The sequence below is a fragment of the Bactrocera oleae genome, chromosome 5 (genome assembly GCF_042242935.1).
Source record: "Bactrocera oleae isolate idBacOlea1 chromosome 5, idBacOlea1, whole genome shotgun sequence".
Lineage (NCBI taxonomy): Eukaryota > Metazoa > Arthropoda > Insecta > Diptera > Tephritidae > Bactrocera > Bactrocera oleae.
The window spans coordinates 3,010,977-3,025,273 of NC_091539.1; the positions used below are offsets into that span (position 1 = coordinate 3,010,977).

At 39.0% G+C, this 14,297-nt stretch overlaps 1 protein-coding gene across 2 annotated transcripts in view; it reads left to right on the top strand.

Annotated features, from left to right (window-relative positions):
- Hers (Histone gene-specific Epigenetic Repressor in late S phase) overlaps positions 1-14,297 on the top strand; it is a 185,998-nt gene that overhangs the window by 168,230 nt on the left and 3,471 nt on the right. For both annotated transcript variants that reach the window (XM_070109860.1, XM_036359364.2), the window contains exons 5-6: positions 11,693-12,589; positions 12,740-14,275. In XM_070109860.1, the coding sequence (XP_069965961.1) occupies positions 11,693-12,589; positions 12,740-14,275 (2,433 nt within the window). The remainder of the gene's footprint in view (positions 1-11,692; positions 12,590-12,739; positions 14,276-14,297) is intronic.

Genomic DNA, 14,297 nt, shown 5'->3' on the forward strand with positions numbered 1-14,297 from the left:
TTTTTACTAAGATTCGTTATTGCAAGCAAGCACATTACAGCAGTTAAGTGTTTTGTGGTTAATTGAAATTTATTTGAAAGGGTATTCTAGTCTAGGAATGTGAAAAATTAAAAATTTCATTATTTAATTATTATAAAATTTCGATAATTTATCGCTAGATAAAAATTCAAAATATCTCGCCAAAAGCTTTTTTTTTTTTAAATTCAAATTACTTTCTAAGCTATAGCCATTTAATGTCGGGAAAAGTAGAATTTGAGTGGACGTCGAGTTTTTCGCGAAACTACTTTTTTCGACGCGGCCTTCACGATATCTTAAGTTGGAATCAGTTTCGGTCGATTTACTTGAAATTTTGCAAAAATAATCTTTAAATATATCTCTATCGTAGAACCAACAAAAACTGAAACGAAACCTGTTTTTTTTAATTTTGTTTAAATATTTTAATTTTTAATTATTTAAAAAGATATATTATATAATTCATAATATTTTTTATTAAAAAAAAATTAATTTTAATTTCAATTTAATTGTGATATTTAAAAAAAAAAATTAATAAATTTTAATATTAAAAAAACCGATTTTAGCTTAAACAATTTTTTTTTTAATAAAATGAAAAAAAATTCGAAAAAGTAAAAAAAAAAAAATTTTAAATCGATCTTAATTTTTTAGTAGCCACCATATGAGATAATTTTTTTTTTTTTCAAAAATCCGTAACAGTCGATAACATTATCGATTTAAATAGAGCAGTTAATATAACGCTGCGTCGAAATTTTAAAATTAACCTTTGCAACTTATGCACTTATTGAAGGGTTAGTGAAGAGAGGAAAACAAATAGTTAAAAAAATGTCGTAACGGCACAAAAATGTACAATTCTTAAACTAAAAACGCTGAAAATTATTAACTCGCCTATTTTACATACTCACCACACCACTCCGAACGCAAAATGACAGTAGAGTTAAAGTATGTTTTATGGCATGCGGCCCAACCGCCGTTGATAGTCCACTTAAAATATTCAAAAGTCGCTTTTTTATCTGTCACACTTTATCAGCATTCACGCAGGACGTCAAGCGACAAAAAAATACGAAAATAAAAACCTTACACACATACGTAGCTACACACACGCATGCAAATGCATAAATAAGTAATAAGGGGTAACATGTGCGCCTACTACCGCCCGAACACCAAGCAAACCCAGCCACCGCATAGCTGTCAACACACATTTACATATTCACAAACGAACGCTGATTGAGCAGGCAAACCATCAACTCCCCAAACAGACATTGAGCCACGTCCGCTGACTGCTCAGCAGCTCAGCAACTGCTCAGCGTTGGCAGTTTGAAAAATTGTCAATTGTTGAGTTTGTCACGCTGACAAAATGATGAATTGGCCAGTGTGTTTTGTCAGCGCTCCAGCAGACGCATACTGCCAACAGCAATTGACATACATATGTATGTACACACATACTTGCATGCATACACACACACACACAAGTTTTAGCTACGCAGCATTTGCCTGCTGTGGCGCATTTGCGGGCACAAGCATGCGAGTGTGACCTGCTGATAGCTGCACGAATGCTTTAGCCTTACATCCGCACATCTCTGTATACACTTTGTTGTTGGTGTTTGCGGTGCACCACTTCGTATGCCACCAATCGGTGTTGGTACACAGGAAGCGTTTCAACACATCAAACCAATCACACGCCTGACGGCAATGGTGGAATAAGCCGCGTATAGGTTATAGTGCATGTGCACACCTGCATTCGTACACATATACACGCAGCCATGTGCATGTATGCATGCGCTTTAGCATATACAATACATAGGTGTCGCATTAGCTACGCTGACCAGTTGCACCTTCAATGATTGGATTGTTCTGATTTCGCCGATATAGTCGCTGCTACTCTCAGACCACAGATGAGGCTGCTGTTATGGTTTTGTTGTTGTTGTACTTTGCTTTTTGCTGTTGCAAATATCTCGTTTCATGGCCTTGGTATTGTGTGCATTTTTTTTCTTTATGCGCGTGTGTGTGTGTTGTTGCATGCAAAATTTTCTTTGTTGTTGCCGCTTTAATTCGCTGGTAACGCCAATGCTGCGGCTACGAGTATTCATATAAGCATGAAATCGATGGCATATTGCTTTAAAGCCTGGGTTTCTAGAACGATTTTTTTTTGTTAGAATAAAATTATTTTTATTTGCAAGAAAGAATTTTTTTTTATGCAAGAAAAAAAAGTTTTTTTAGCAAGAAAAAATTAAGAATTTCCCAAAAAAAATTCCATAATATGCTAATGCGTGTTTTGCGCTACAAGCAACAACTTTGTTGCAATCTAAAATATACACACATCCTTTCTTTCATTTCCACTCAAAATCTCGGTTCACCACTTATTTGCACAATTTTGACACAAATTTTGCATTTTATATGGCTTTTCCTTGCCAAGTGGCAGCAATTTCCTGCGACAATTGCTACACTTCAGCGTGATTGAATGCGTTCGAAAGTGATTGAAAGCGCCAGCACTTACACCGAGTTATCGATTACTCGTTGACTCTGCGCATGCATATATTTTCGTGGTTTTTAGGTCAATGAAACGCGTTGTGTTACGCAAATTAATGTCAATCAAGTGTAAGAGATTTATAACAATCATCAAATTGGGTAAAATTTTCGTTAGTAGGCTCACATATCGATATATTTTTTTACCCTGAACAGTGTATATTAAGCTTGTCTGTATAACTAGTCCCGCAGTTTTTGAAATATCGATCTGAAATTTAGCACACATCCTTTTCGCCTCAAGAAGCTACTCATTTGTCTGAACCGCTGATTTTGGACCACTTTAGCGTATAGCTGCCATACAAACTGACCATTTAGAATAAAGTTCTTGTAAGGCAAACTTTTTTTAAACTGTTTAAAAATTTCCCACCCTATCATCTATAAAATATTAACACAAATCGCTAATTCTTATTACAAGCCGCAGATCAAACCATGCTAATTATTACGCTCCATGTACATAATTATTGGAGCGCTCGCCCTTCACCGCGTTCTCTACTGACACTACGTTACGTATGTGGTGTTGGCCATAAAAAATGCGCCTAATTACGCAGAACTTATGATGCGCCACACCTCAGTGAACATACAAGCATTGCTTCAGCTGCAACGCACCATCAACTTTCCGCACATCAACAAACAACTGTCAACAAGCAGCAGTGCCGACGTTAGTAATGCAAACCCTCATTGAGCACTTTTGTGCTGCCGTCATACTTAGCCGCTTCTATGTTTTCTCCTATTTCATTTTGCCATTAAGGCGCATTCACTTGCAACGGCTCGTCAACGCCACATCAACGTTCGCACGCCTCGCAGCAGCGCGCGTATTAGCAATGATACAAGCGCAACAACAAAATCATTGCCATCATAATTATCATTATGATAATCATACGCATTAGTAAGTGCTGGCTCTGACAGCCGCGGCCTTATTGGCGCTTTTTTTTTTGCCATACATTCATTGCCTATTTGCACTATGCGTGCGCGCCGCATTAGTGTCTGTGTGTGTGTGTGTATCTACGTAGCTACTTGCTGCAATTATAACACTTCAAAATTCCTCTGTGCTGACACTGAGAAGCGGAGAAGTGGCCGCATGCATAGCGGCGTTTAATTATTTATGCGCTGATGACATTGATGATGGCCACGTTGATGTGGCTGATGGTGATGATGATAATGTTATGTGCGCTGCTTTGCGTGGCAGGCGACGCAGAAGGGGACGCGCATTGATGATGCGTTGAATACGCTAAATGGCGCATTATTTATGCGCTTTACTGCAAGCGAAAAGTTATAAATTTAAGTCACATAGTCCGCTTTCAGTTTAAAATGTAAATTTGTCAATGACAGTTGGTTTTGTAATCAATTAAATTAAAAAGAAAAAAAAATTATAATGAGTTCTGCAACTTAAATAGTTTAAAACAATTAAAATTAGCTAAAGGAGATATGCTAGTCTAGTGGTATGCTAGTTCTAGAGCTAAATTTCAAAAAATTCCATTCTTTCGCTCAAACCGGTCTAATTGCCACGCTACTAATACGGCTTCAGTTTTGAAAATTATTTGAAGTTTGAAAATTATTTGAATTATTTGAATTTGTAAATTATTTGAATTTCCAAAATTAATCGAATTTTCAAAATTATTTGAATTTTGAAAAACGCTTTTTGGGAAATATTTTTTAATATCTAATCTACCAAGGTATGAAAAAATTTCGATTTTTTTTAATGTATAGGCTAGAATATCACTATAACACAATAGTGATATAAAAAATCTTGTTTACTATAAAACAAAAAAAAATCGAAATATAACATCCGTTAACTAAAAATCGAAGCTGAAATGAAAATTGTGATCTAAGGGTATGCAAAAATTGTCATACTAATTCTTGCTAACCAACAACCAAAGCATATCCACAGACAGACAGTTAATTTGCATGTCGCGATTCGCATATGGTAACAACTCCCGCTATTTATACACACAACTAATAATTATGCACATGTGACACATATCCGAACCATTTTATGTACTTATGTTTGTGTCATACTCGTTCAGGCCTTTTGACGCGTTCATCAACTCGTTGACTAATTATGCGCACAATTTGCGCGAAAAATGCTCACACACATGCATTACACAACGACATACATTAGCACAATAAGCACAGAAATAGTAACACTTTGCCATTTTGCAGTCAAGTAGCGCTAAATATCTGGGCGTCAAGTCGCGCATAATGCAAATATGTGACAAAATGCGCCCGACTGCTGTGCAATTGGTGGGCATATACTGTCTGTTTTACTGCGCGGCTGTCAGCTAAACGTTATGCCGGCAATCAGTCTGTCATTTGCTCATTCATTCATTCATTTAACATATTTATTTGCGTCGTTTAGGCACTTTAGGTGTAAATTAATAATGAAAGTTGAAAGAATGCATCTTTTAGGCAAAGCAATGAACCGCCCTACCATAGCGTAATTATTTGAAATATGTATGTAAAAATGCTGTTTGTAATAATATTTGCGTAAATTGTCTTTCAGTGTTCGCTGTATTCATCGTTTATACTCTTGAAACCAATAGTGTGAACATGTACTTATTTTAATGTTTTGAATAATCGATAATTAATCGTTGGCTTTTTTATTGAAAGTGCTTTAGTTTTGAATTTGTTACAATAATTCCTTAAATATTTTGTCAACTCTAATACCTTTTATGTTAGTCTCCATTTATGTAGCATGTTTAGTGCGCTCTGTGAACACGTGATCTTAAAGCATTCACCAAGTGCCTGTTCAATATGCAGCAAATGTGTGGCACAAGTCTTTGCAATATGTTGTTGCTGCGACGAGTTTTTAAAACGTTTTGCCAGACGATTGATTTTACATTTATTCTAAGCCAACTTAGCTTTAGTTGTTGCAATTTGCATATATTTGCACTGCATATACATACATACATATGTATATGTCGGACAGCTGCACATTATTTGCGCATTACTTTATTGGTAGCACCGGCAGCGGCTATATTGGGTGATTTTTTTTGCATTCGCTGTTTGTTTGCATAAATTTATTATCTTCTGTCTGCCTTAGACAAACGTGAGTTTGTTATTGCGGTTTTTAAGCGTTGCTGTGCATTGTTAGCAGCTGATTTATTAATTTGAATTATATTTCTACGTTTGCTTTACATTTATGCACTGCATTTTTAATATTTGCACTTTTAATTCAACGTAATTATCACACTTTACAATGTTTGCTCTTTCACGCTACACAAGTGTGTGTAAATTGTATTAATTTCGCACTCGACTTATCGCAGGGCACTTCTGAAAAATCAACTTTTGTTAAATTGGCGCGAGCGCACTGTTCAGAGTTAAAAGCACTTGTCATGAAAATGCAGCATTTCACTTTGCAAAGTAATAATAATAAATAATTTTCGTTTGTTTTATTGCATTTTACTTTTTATTTTGCATTTCTTTTTCTTATTTGGATTTTTTTTTTTTGTGTATTTTTTTTTTTTTTGTGTATTTTTTTTACATTTTTTAATTTGTATTTTTTTTTTGTGTATTTTTTTTACATTTTTTGTTTTGTATTTTTTTTTGGCATTTTTATTGTTAATCCAATTTTTTTCTTAATATGTTTTTTTTTTCTTTTTTTCCATTTGCTTTGTTTTTCTTTGCAATATCTCCGCGTGCGCATCGCCAGCTTGCTCTTTTTAATAACATCCATATTTTGCAGTGCCTTAGAAACAAAACCGGGGTACGGCGACGTTTGTAGTGAATTGTTGAAGAATCTGCAAAATATTGCCTCAGAACACCTGAGCCATCTAAGAAATTCGAGTCCGAAAGAAATTGTTCCCGTTCTCTCCGAAATGTAAACTCAGTTGTTTTAACTGCGTTTACAAGTACACTGGATTCAGTAGCCTTGCGCAAAGTAAAATTCTGTTATAGTAACCAACGCTGGTATCCTGGCAACTATAATCCAGTAGCCTTCCGCAATAGTGTAGTAAATTTGTTCTTAAGCACTATTTAGTTGCAATCATCTACTTCATGTAAATATTATACGAATCTCTTCTGCCTTCAGTACTCATCGCCGCCATTTGGTTGTGCTTGCTATAAAGCCTTATCCAACAAACACATAACGCTAATTACTTAACACCTTTCTTTAAATATTTTAATGTGTTGGGCGTGCTGACTTGCAGTTGTCATAATGAAGCCATCAAACCATAAACATTGCAAGGCAATTACAATTCAAGACACAGCTATGGCTGGAATTCACAACAAATACATGCAGACATACCTATTTGCAAAACACATATACAGAAGTATGCGGAGACATATTGATATTGCTTGATATGTTTACCTCATGTTTGTTTACTACTTTTGGCTTCCGCATTTTTATTGCTCTCACAGCCACAATCAATCGCAATAGAAATATAGATGTTTTCGCAATAATAAGATGTCTACGAATTGAATCATGCCAACAACAAATCAAGCAATCAAACGCAAACATATTCCATGTCAAAGACCTTTGCTAACAACAATCCTGACAAAGCCCAAGGCAAAACTGCTGTGGCGCACTCCTTGCGCTCGCTTTTCCAACGGAAACAGGAAGTGTGCAAGAAAATCAATGTAAAATGTTCGTGTGTGCATGCTCGTACATGTCGTTCGTGTGTATGTGCGTACCTGTTTGTCGTGTCGCGGTGTCGACATTAGGCAACCACAATTTTATTACCATTTAAGTATGTTGTGATTTTTATTGTCGATACATTGCAATTGCCTAGGTGTGTATGTATGTAGGTGTACGACAAGGGTGTAGTCATTTATAGTACATGCTTATTACAAGTGTGTAGACTAGTACGCACGTTGCATACGTATTTGTTTGTGGATGCATGTTAGCACCAGCTAAACCTTTATTTATCTTGACATGTCATTGACTCTAAAAGCTAAGCGTGCTTCACGGTATGGCTGCGTAGCGTTTCGTCCTGTGCCGCGTCTGCAGCAAGGTGCTAATGTGCTGTCAGCCGTACGCTACACTTGCTTAGGGGTTGTTAGTTATTGCGCTCATGTTCGCAAACAATTTAAGTCGAAATTACCGTCTTGTCATATTGTTAGGTTATTTCCGCTGCATAACCAATAGGTCTGGTTTGATGGCAGTGCGTTGACAGCTGTTCAACATTTTTTTGTTTTTGTACATATTTTCACTTAATTTATTTTTATGTGTTACTTTATTATCTATAATATTTAAGCACTTGTCACACCCCGGCAATTGTGCCATTCTTAACCGCTGTTCACATCTAGCTACTTAAAGTGTATAGCAAAGTTACATATGATGACATCGTTTTTACAGTTTTTTATGCTTTTTGTGCATAAATACAACTTATGATTCTACTGTTAGTTCTACTGTTCAAGAGCTTCTGCTTAGAAATATATACAGATTTATTTGTTGATCCGATCACGGTATAATAAACTATTCAATATAGTGAAAATATTATAGACGAATAAAGGCGAAAACGTTTTTGCGGGTATAAAAATCGAAATGTTTTTCAATGGAAAAAATAATTAATTTTCCATTTGGAACTTTATTGAAAAACTGTAATTAATAATTTTCTTTTTAATTTTTTCTTTTTTACATAATTAAGATATAAACTTTCCTATCTTTTAAGTTGGAGCAAACTGAACACAGTGTGCGAAATTTGACTAAAATCGGTTAAGTAGTTTAGGAGTTTACCCCGGAGAAAACGTGACACGTAATTTTTATATATGTATGTATATAGATAACAAATTCAAATGGCATACCTATATAGTATAACAACTTGTAATGGAATTCGGAAAAATTGTTGCTGCCAAGTATCTCTTTGCTAAATTAGAGCTTATTCGCCTGTTTTCCCGCTATCTAGAGGCTATCTAGTTTCTAGCTAGCTTCATTGAGTTGTTTTTTTTTTGAAATTCTCGTTTGTATTGTTGCTTCAAAAACAATTATGGACCTCTTGAGCCTTTAGAATATACAAATATAATTATAAAAAAATTATATATTTAAACCAAGTCCAATTTTAAGTTAACCTTGCGTCCTTAAACTCTCCTCTTCGTGAAATTTGTGAGCGAAACCAAGAATCTAGGAAGGAAAATCGTTGGCGTAGCTGGCTGGGACTCACATGTCGCTATTAAATTGCTGTGATGTCAAGTGGTGATTTGAAGTGCAGGTTGGTTGCTAGCTCTATATAAGAGGGACTGCCGTGGTGGCTAGCTAGTAGCCGTGTGACTCTGTTGACTTGATGTGATATCAAGTGGTGATGTTATGTGATTCAGGCCTTCAGGCTGCTGGCTCTTTATAAGAAAGACTGCTTTGGTGCCTGGCTAGTAGCCGTGACTCTGTTGAGTTGATGTGATGTTACGTGGTGATGCTATGTGATTCAGGCTACTGGCTGTATATAAGAAAGACTGCTGGGGTGCCTGTCTAGTAGCCGTGTGACTCTGTTGACTTGATGTGATGTCAAGCCTGCTGGCTCTATATAAGAAAGCGCTGACTGCATTGAGGCAATGGCACCCGTTTGTGTTGATGTGATGTGAATTAGTGATGGGTTGTGTTTCGATTTACGGCATGACAGAGAGTAGAAAGGAATGAATCATCGGATAGAACGAATAACTTACAAAGACACTAATATATGGTTTAAAAACAAGGTTTACATGCACGAACGACTCGAATTTACAAACCTATTTCAGGAATGCTTCGTGCTTTTGAAACAATATTAAAATTCCGTACGACACCGATTACTCAGTGGCGTCCGTCACTACCTTAGATACCTTAAAATGATAAAGCATAGACTTTTAACTAAAAAAATTAGCTTTATAGATCTTAAAATATGCTTTGCAAGGCTCTGCATATACTTCTAATATACCGCTATAATATTTATTTGAGTATGTACTTTGTAACTTCTCACACTCCACCACCGCCGCTAACCAGCACATAAAACGCATATTATATTGGCTACGCGCATTTTTAATAAACTCCAACTTGCCATACAATCTAGCTGTTGTTCATAGTAGATTATACGGCATCACGAAATTCGTGATGTGCCACAATACGCGCGTATACACACACTAACAAACAGCTTACGCCACAAATACTCTTATTCTACAACCTATTTCATTTGAAATTTATGTGGCGTATTGATTGATAGACACCGGTTGATTAGCGGCATTGTCGCCACTTCTTATATGAACGCTGCCGCTGCCGCTGCCCACCAACCATAGCTTTAGCTTGAAAGTGGCAAGCAAATGCTAATGAGGTAGTCATTGATTCCGTGCTGACTGTGTGACAGTCTGACAGTGCGCGGAAATTAGTGATGAATGTGTTGGTGGGTGGGTTCGCTGTATAGCCAACAACACTAGGCGGCGACAGCGTGTGAAGCGCGTATAAAATTAATGCCTGCTTTGTGGTGAATGTGTGAATCTTTAAGCGATAAGAAAACCACAAAATCGAGTCATCAAATCGTGTGCTGCAAGTGACATGATATAAATTTATAATTACTGAAATGTGGCTACATACATATTTATACTCGTATAATGTATGTATGTATGGCTGTGTGCGCAGAGGTTATTTTGTTAGCCTGACACTTTTTTGTGTACTATTTACATTAAGCTGTCATTGAAAGTGTGATTCGACAAGGCGTACACGGAAAATGATAGTAATCACGACGATTCATTTCTATTTAACATGAAATTGTGGTAATTGAGTTGCATTAGTTTCACTTGTAAAAGTGCTGTTATTATTCATATAAATTAGGTGTAAATTAAAACGCAATTGATTATTAGCGCAACGGTTGATTATGAAACTTGGACAGTCGGTTTAAACAAGCCTCAACTGAGAAACAATTTGACACCAGCACAAGCTGGAAATTGGGCCCATGAGGCTTAGGTTAGCTTGTGTGGCACTTATACATCAAGCTTCTATTTTCATTCAGCCTTATTTAAATGGTTCCAAATGGTTTTTTGTGCAACATTTAGCTTATAGGCAATTGAAACAGTGCTTACATGACGTTCAGACTTGACGATTTCCATTACTTTATCGATATTTTCGACAATTGTTCTTCACAACAGAAAAAAAAAAAGTAACAGAGAGACTAGTTACTAAGAATAAATTTAAATTTTCTACAAAAAATCTGGTAACTAAGAAAAAATTTCAATTCTCTTGCATTTTTCCGTTTCGAAAGTTTTACCCTTTGTCCACTCACCCTAATTTGTATACAATCCCAAACCCAACACTATTTTCAAAAATCAAATCGATTTTCCCACTTTGTACCAGTCAAATGCCTCACTAACCTTTGCCGCTTTCCGACGTAAAAGTCAAAATGTCAAATTTCCACACTACAAAAGTCAAATTACCAGAAGCAGCGGCAAAACAACAGATTAAAAAGCGAGAGAAAAAAACTAAACCAGGAAATTTTCACATTTAAATTTATAGCTTTGTTAAGCATTTTACCTTTGTCGCTGTTGCTATTTGCCGCACATACACTGCAACATTGTTTTCAGTTGCTGTTGGCTGCTGTTAGCGAAATGCAGCAGCAACTGTCAATTGAATGCAGTTGTGCGGAAAAAAAAAGCAAAAGCAAAGCGTAAAAAATTAAAAATTAAGCAAATAAAATAAAAACTTGTTTTTTTGTTGTTGCAACTGTCTAACCGAACAGCACTAGCTTGCGCTGCCTACCTCTAATATCCAATGGAAGCGCGCATGCTGTCGCAACGTAACTGCAATATGCGCGCGTTTTTACGTAAGATTTTTCTTATAACGGTGGCAGCAAGGCAGCAGCAGCAACAAAAACATGTTTAACAAGCAAAGTATGCAGTCGAAAGCAACAACAATTGCAGCGCCTGCAACTGTAAAAATATAAAATGCGCGATAAATAGACATTATTGTTGTTGTTGTTTATTTTCGGGTTTTCTGCACATTGTGCGCTATACGCTAACAGCGCTCGGCGTATGAAAGTGTGAATGTTGCTGCTTAGCATAGTGACGAATGTCTTTTAATATGAAATTGATCGATGGGAATGCTTTCTGGTGTGTACTGCGCTAAATATCAACTTTATTATATTTTTTAAGATTAATGTGCATAAACTGAAGCAGCCTTGTGATCCATTGCATTAATATGATTTCAGACATTTTTCCTGCACAACAACTAATATTGCATACTACTATCTTGGTTTACTTTCAGGCTATTACCAACCTGCCGGTCCATTGATCTCACCACACGTTCTACCAACTGTAGCCGCAGCACCACCGCCGCCTCCTAATGTGCCACTTCTGCCGACAGTTGCCAGCTCTGCTTCCGCTTCTTCTATCAAGAAATCTCAACAAATACCCGCGCCGCTTAGCTCCGATCCGGAGCTTGCTGCCGGCCAACAGCCACCACCATCGGCTACAGCCGCAGATAGCGCAGACAGTGATGTGCTTATTACTGGCGGCGATTTGACACCATTCCGTTATCCGCCGGTCGCACATAGCGGCGCGCCCACCACACAGCACCAGCAGGTGCAGCAGCAACAGCATCAACAACAGCTTCATCAACAAGCTGCCGCCGCTGCTGCCGCAGCTGCTGCTGCTGCGGCTGCCGCCGCTCATCAGAGCTCACCATATCCACGTTCGATGCATGCGCAGATGCACTATTCGACTGCGTATCCGGCCAACTATTGTACACCATATCCGGTGGAAGCGGTGTGCTACTCACCGCCCACCTATCAACCCTACTTTTCGACCAAAGTCTACCAGAGCGCCGGCCCGCCACCACCTTCTACATACCGACGCTATCCATACTATCAGCCAGGTCATCCGCCTCCGCCAGCCGAACTGTACGAACAGGGACCACCACCACCACCACCAACAGCGGCTATGGGTGCAGCACAATCAACTGGACCGCCACCACCAACGTCCATACAGGGACCACCACCATCAGCACCGCCCCCCGGAACACAACTTGTGCCGGCTGGACCGGCAGCACACGGACAACATCTCGAACATTATCCAGGTCCGCCGGGCTATTATACCGGCTATAGTCCGGGCGGTAGCGCTGCAGGGCAGTGCTATACGCGCAGCATACAGGGACCGTATATGGGTAAGGAAAAGTATGGTTCTCACCTAATAGGTAGATACATTTGTGGGTAAGGGGTGGGCTATAGACAGAAACCGAATATTGAAGTAGTCGTTTTGGCTGACTTTTTGGAACGCAGCTTTATATATGTATGTTTTTGCTTCTCATTTGCAGAATATCCACCACAGTGTCCGTGTCCAATGCAACAATCGTGTCCAAAAAACGTCCATACTGGGCCTCATATTGGTAGCAACAACGGCAGCAACAGCAACAGCAGCAGCAGCTGCAGCACGAACAACAGCAGCAACAGCAATTGCTCAACGATGAGTCATTTGAGCAACAACAACAATATGTTGATGAATGGCAGCAACAGCAACAGCAGCAGGGAAATCAACAACAGCAGCAACAGCAACAGCAACAACAACAGTTCGAATATGACGAACCACAGCCAGAACAGCAGGAGCAGCAGCAACAACAACAGCAGCTCAATCAACAATTCATTGACTACCAGTAGAGGCCCAGTTAAAAAATCGACGACGACGACAACACTAAACACAACAACAACACACGCTAGCGTACCAGTAACAGCGACAGCAATGGCTTTAGCATCAGCAACACCAACCGAAATCGACGATCTGTTACTATTCGGCAAGCAACATACGCAACAGCATTTAGATCTGTTTCAAGCCGTTAAGTCCGAGCTGAAATTAGAGGAATCGGACAATAAAAGCCAGTACGAGGAGAGCGTAGTACAGCCACCAACGCCGCCTGAGAGCTACACGACCAACGATGAAAAACTGTTAGACACGCTAACGGAGCAGGAGTTGTCAACGGCGTCATTGCCGGCGGCGGCGGCGGCGGCGGCACTTGAAGAGGCTAATGCAAAGCTGCACTTACGCAGCGCACAAAGTGACAACAAAATGGCAGTGCCGGTGGTTGGCAGACAACAGGCAACGCCGCAATATGTGAGCAGTAACGGTAACAATGCGCCGCCAGTACTTGAAGCCTACGACTTGACATCAGTTACGGAGACACCACCACCATCCACGCCAAATTCAACGGTAACTACCAATAGCAGCACCACCAACTCCACCACAACCGCCAACAATTGTGCCGTATTTCCAATATTGGGGCGCAAAGCGCGTATTGGTAAGACGATGGCGCGTGAGATGGTCTACGCAGGCGCCGCTGCAAATGTGACAGCGCAGACGCAGAGCAGTTTACAAACGCATACGACACCAATGATACATGTGCGCACATTGCCGCAGCAACCGCATGCAATTGTACAACCACAACAGCAACTGCAACAGCCGCCAACGCAGACGCAGCCGCACCAGCAAACGCAAACACAATTTGTGACACTCCAGTCGGAGCAGCTGTTGACTGCTATCACACCAAGTCCTTCACCACAAGTGCCAGCCACATTAAGCGAGTCCTTTCCAGCCGCGGAGATTGCGCAGTCAACGCTGCAGACGCCTTTTATATTGAAGACAGAAATAAAGGCAGAAAAGATTAAGCTGGAAGACGATGAGCCGCTATTAAATGCTGTATTGCAAATGCAACAACAACAAGAGTCCAATCACAACCATGACAAAGACAATGAGAAGGCTGAATTGAAGCTTATCAAGGCTGAGCCACTGACATTGAACTGTGAAGATGTGTCGGCCGAAGTTTCTGATGCTATGGCTACGCCAACATTGAAACCGTTAGGTATGTTATGACTTTTATTAAA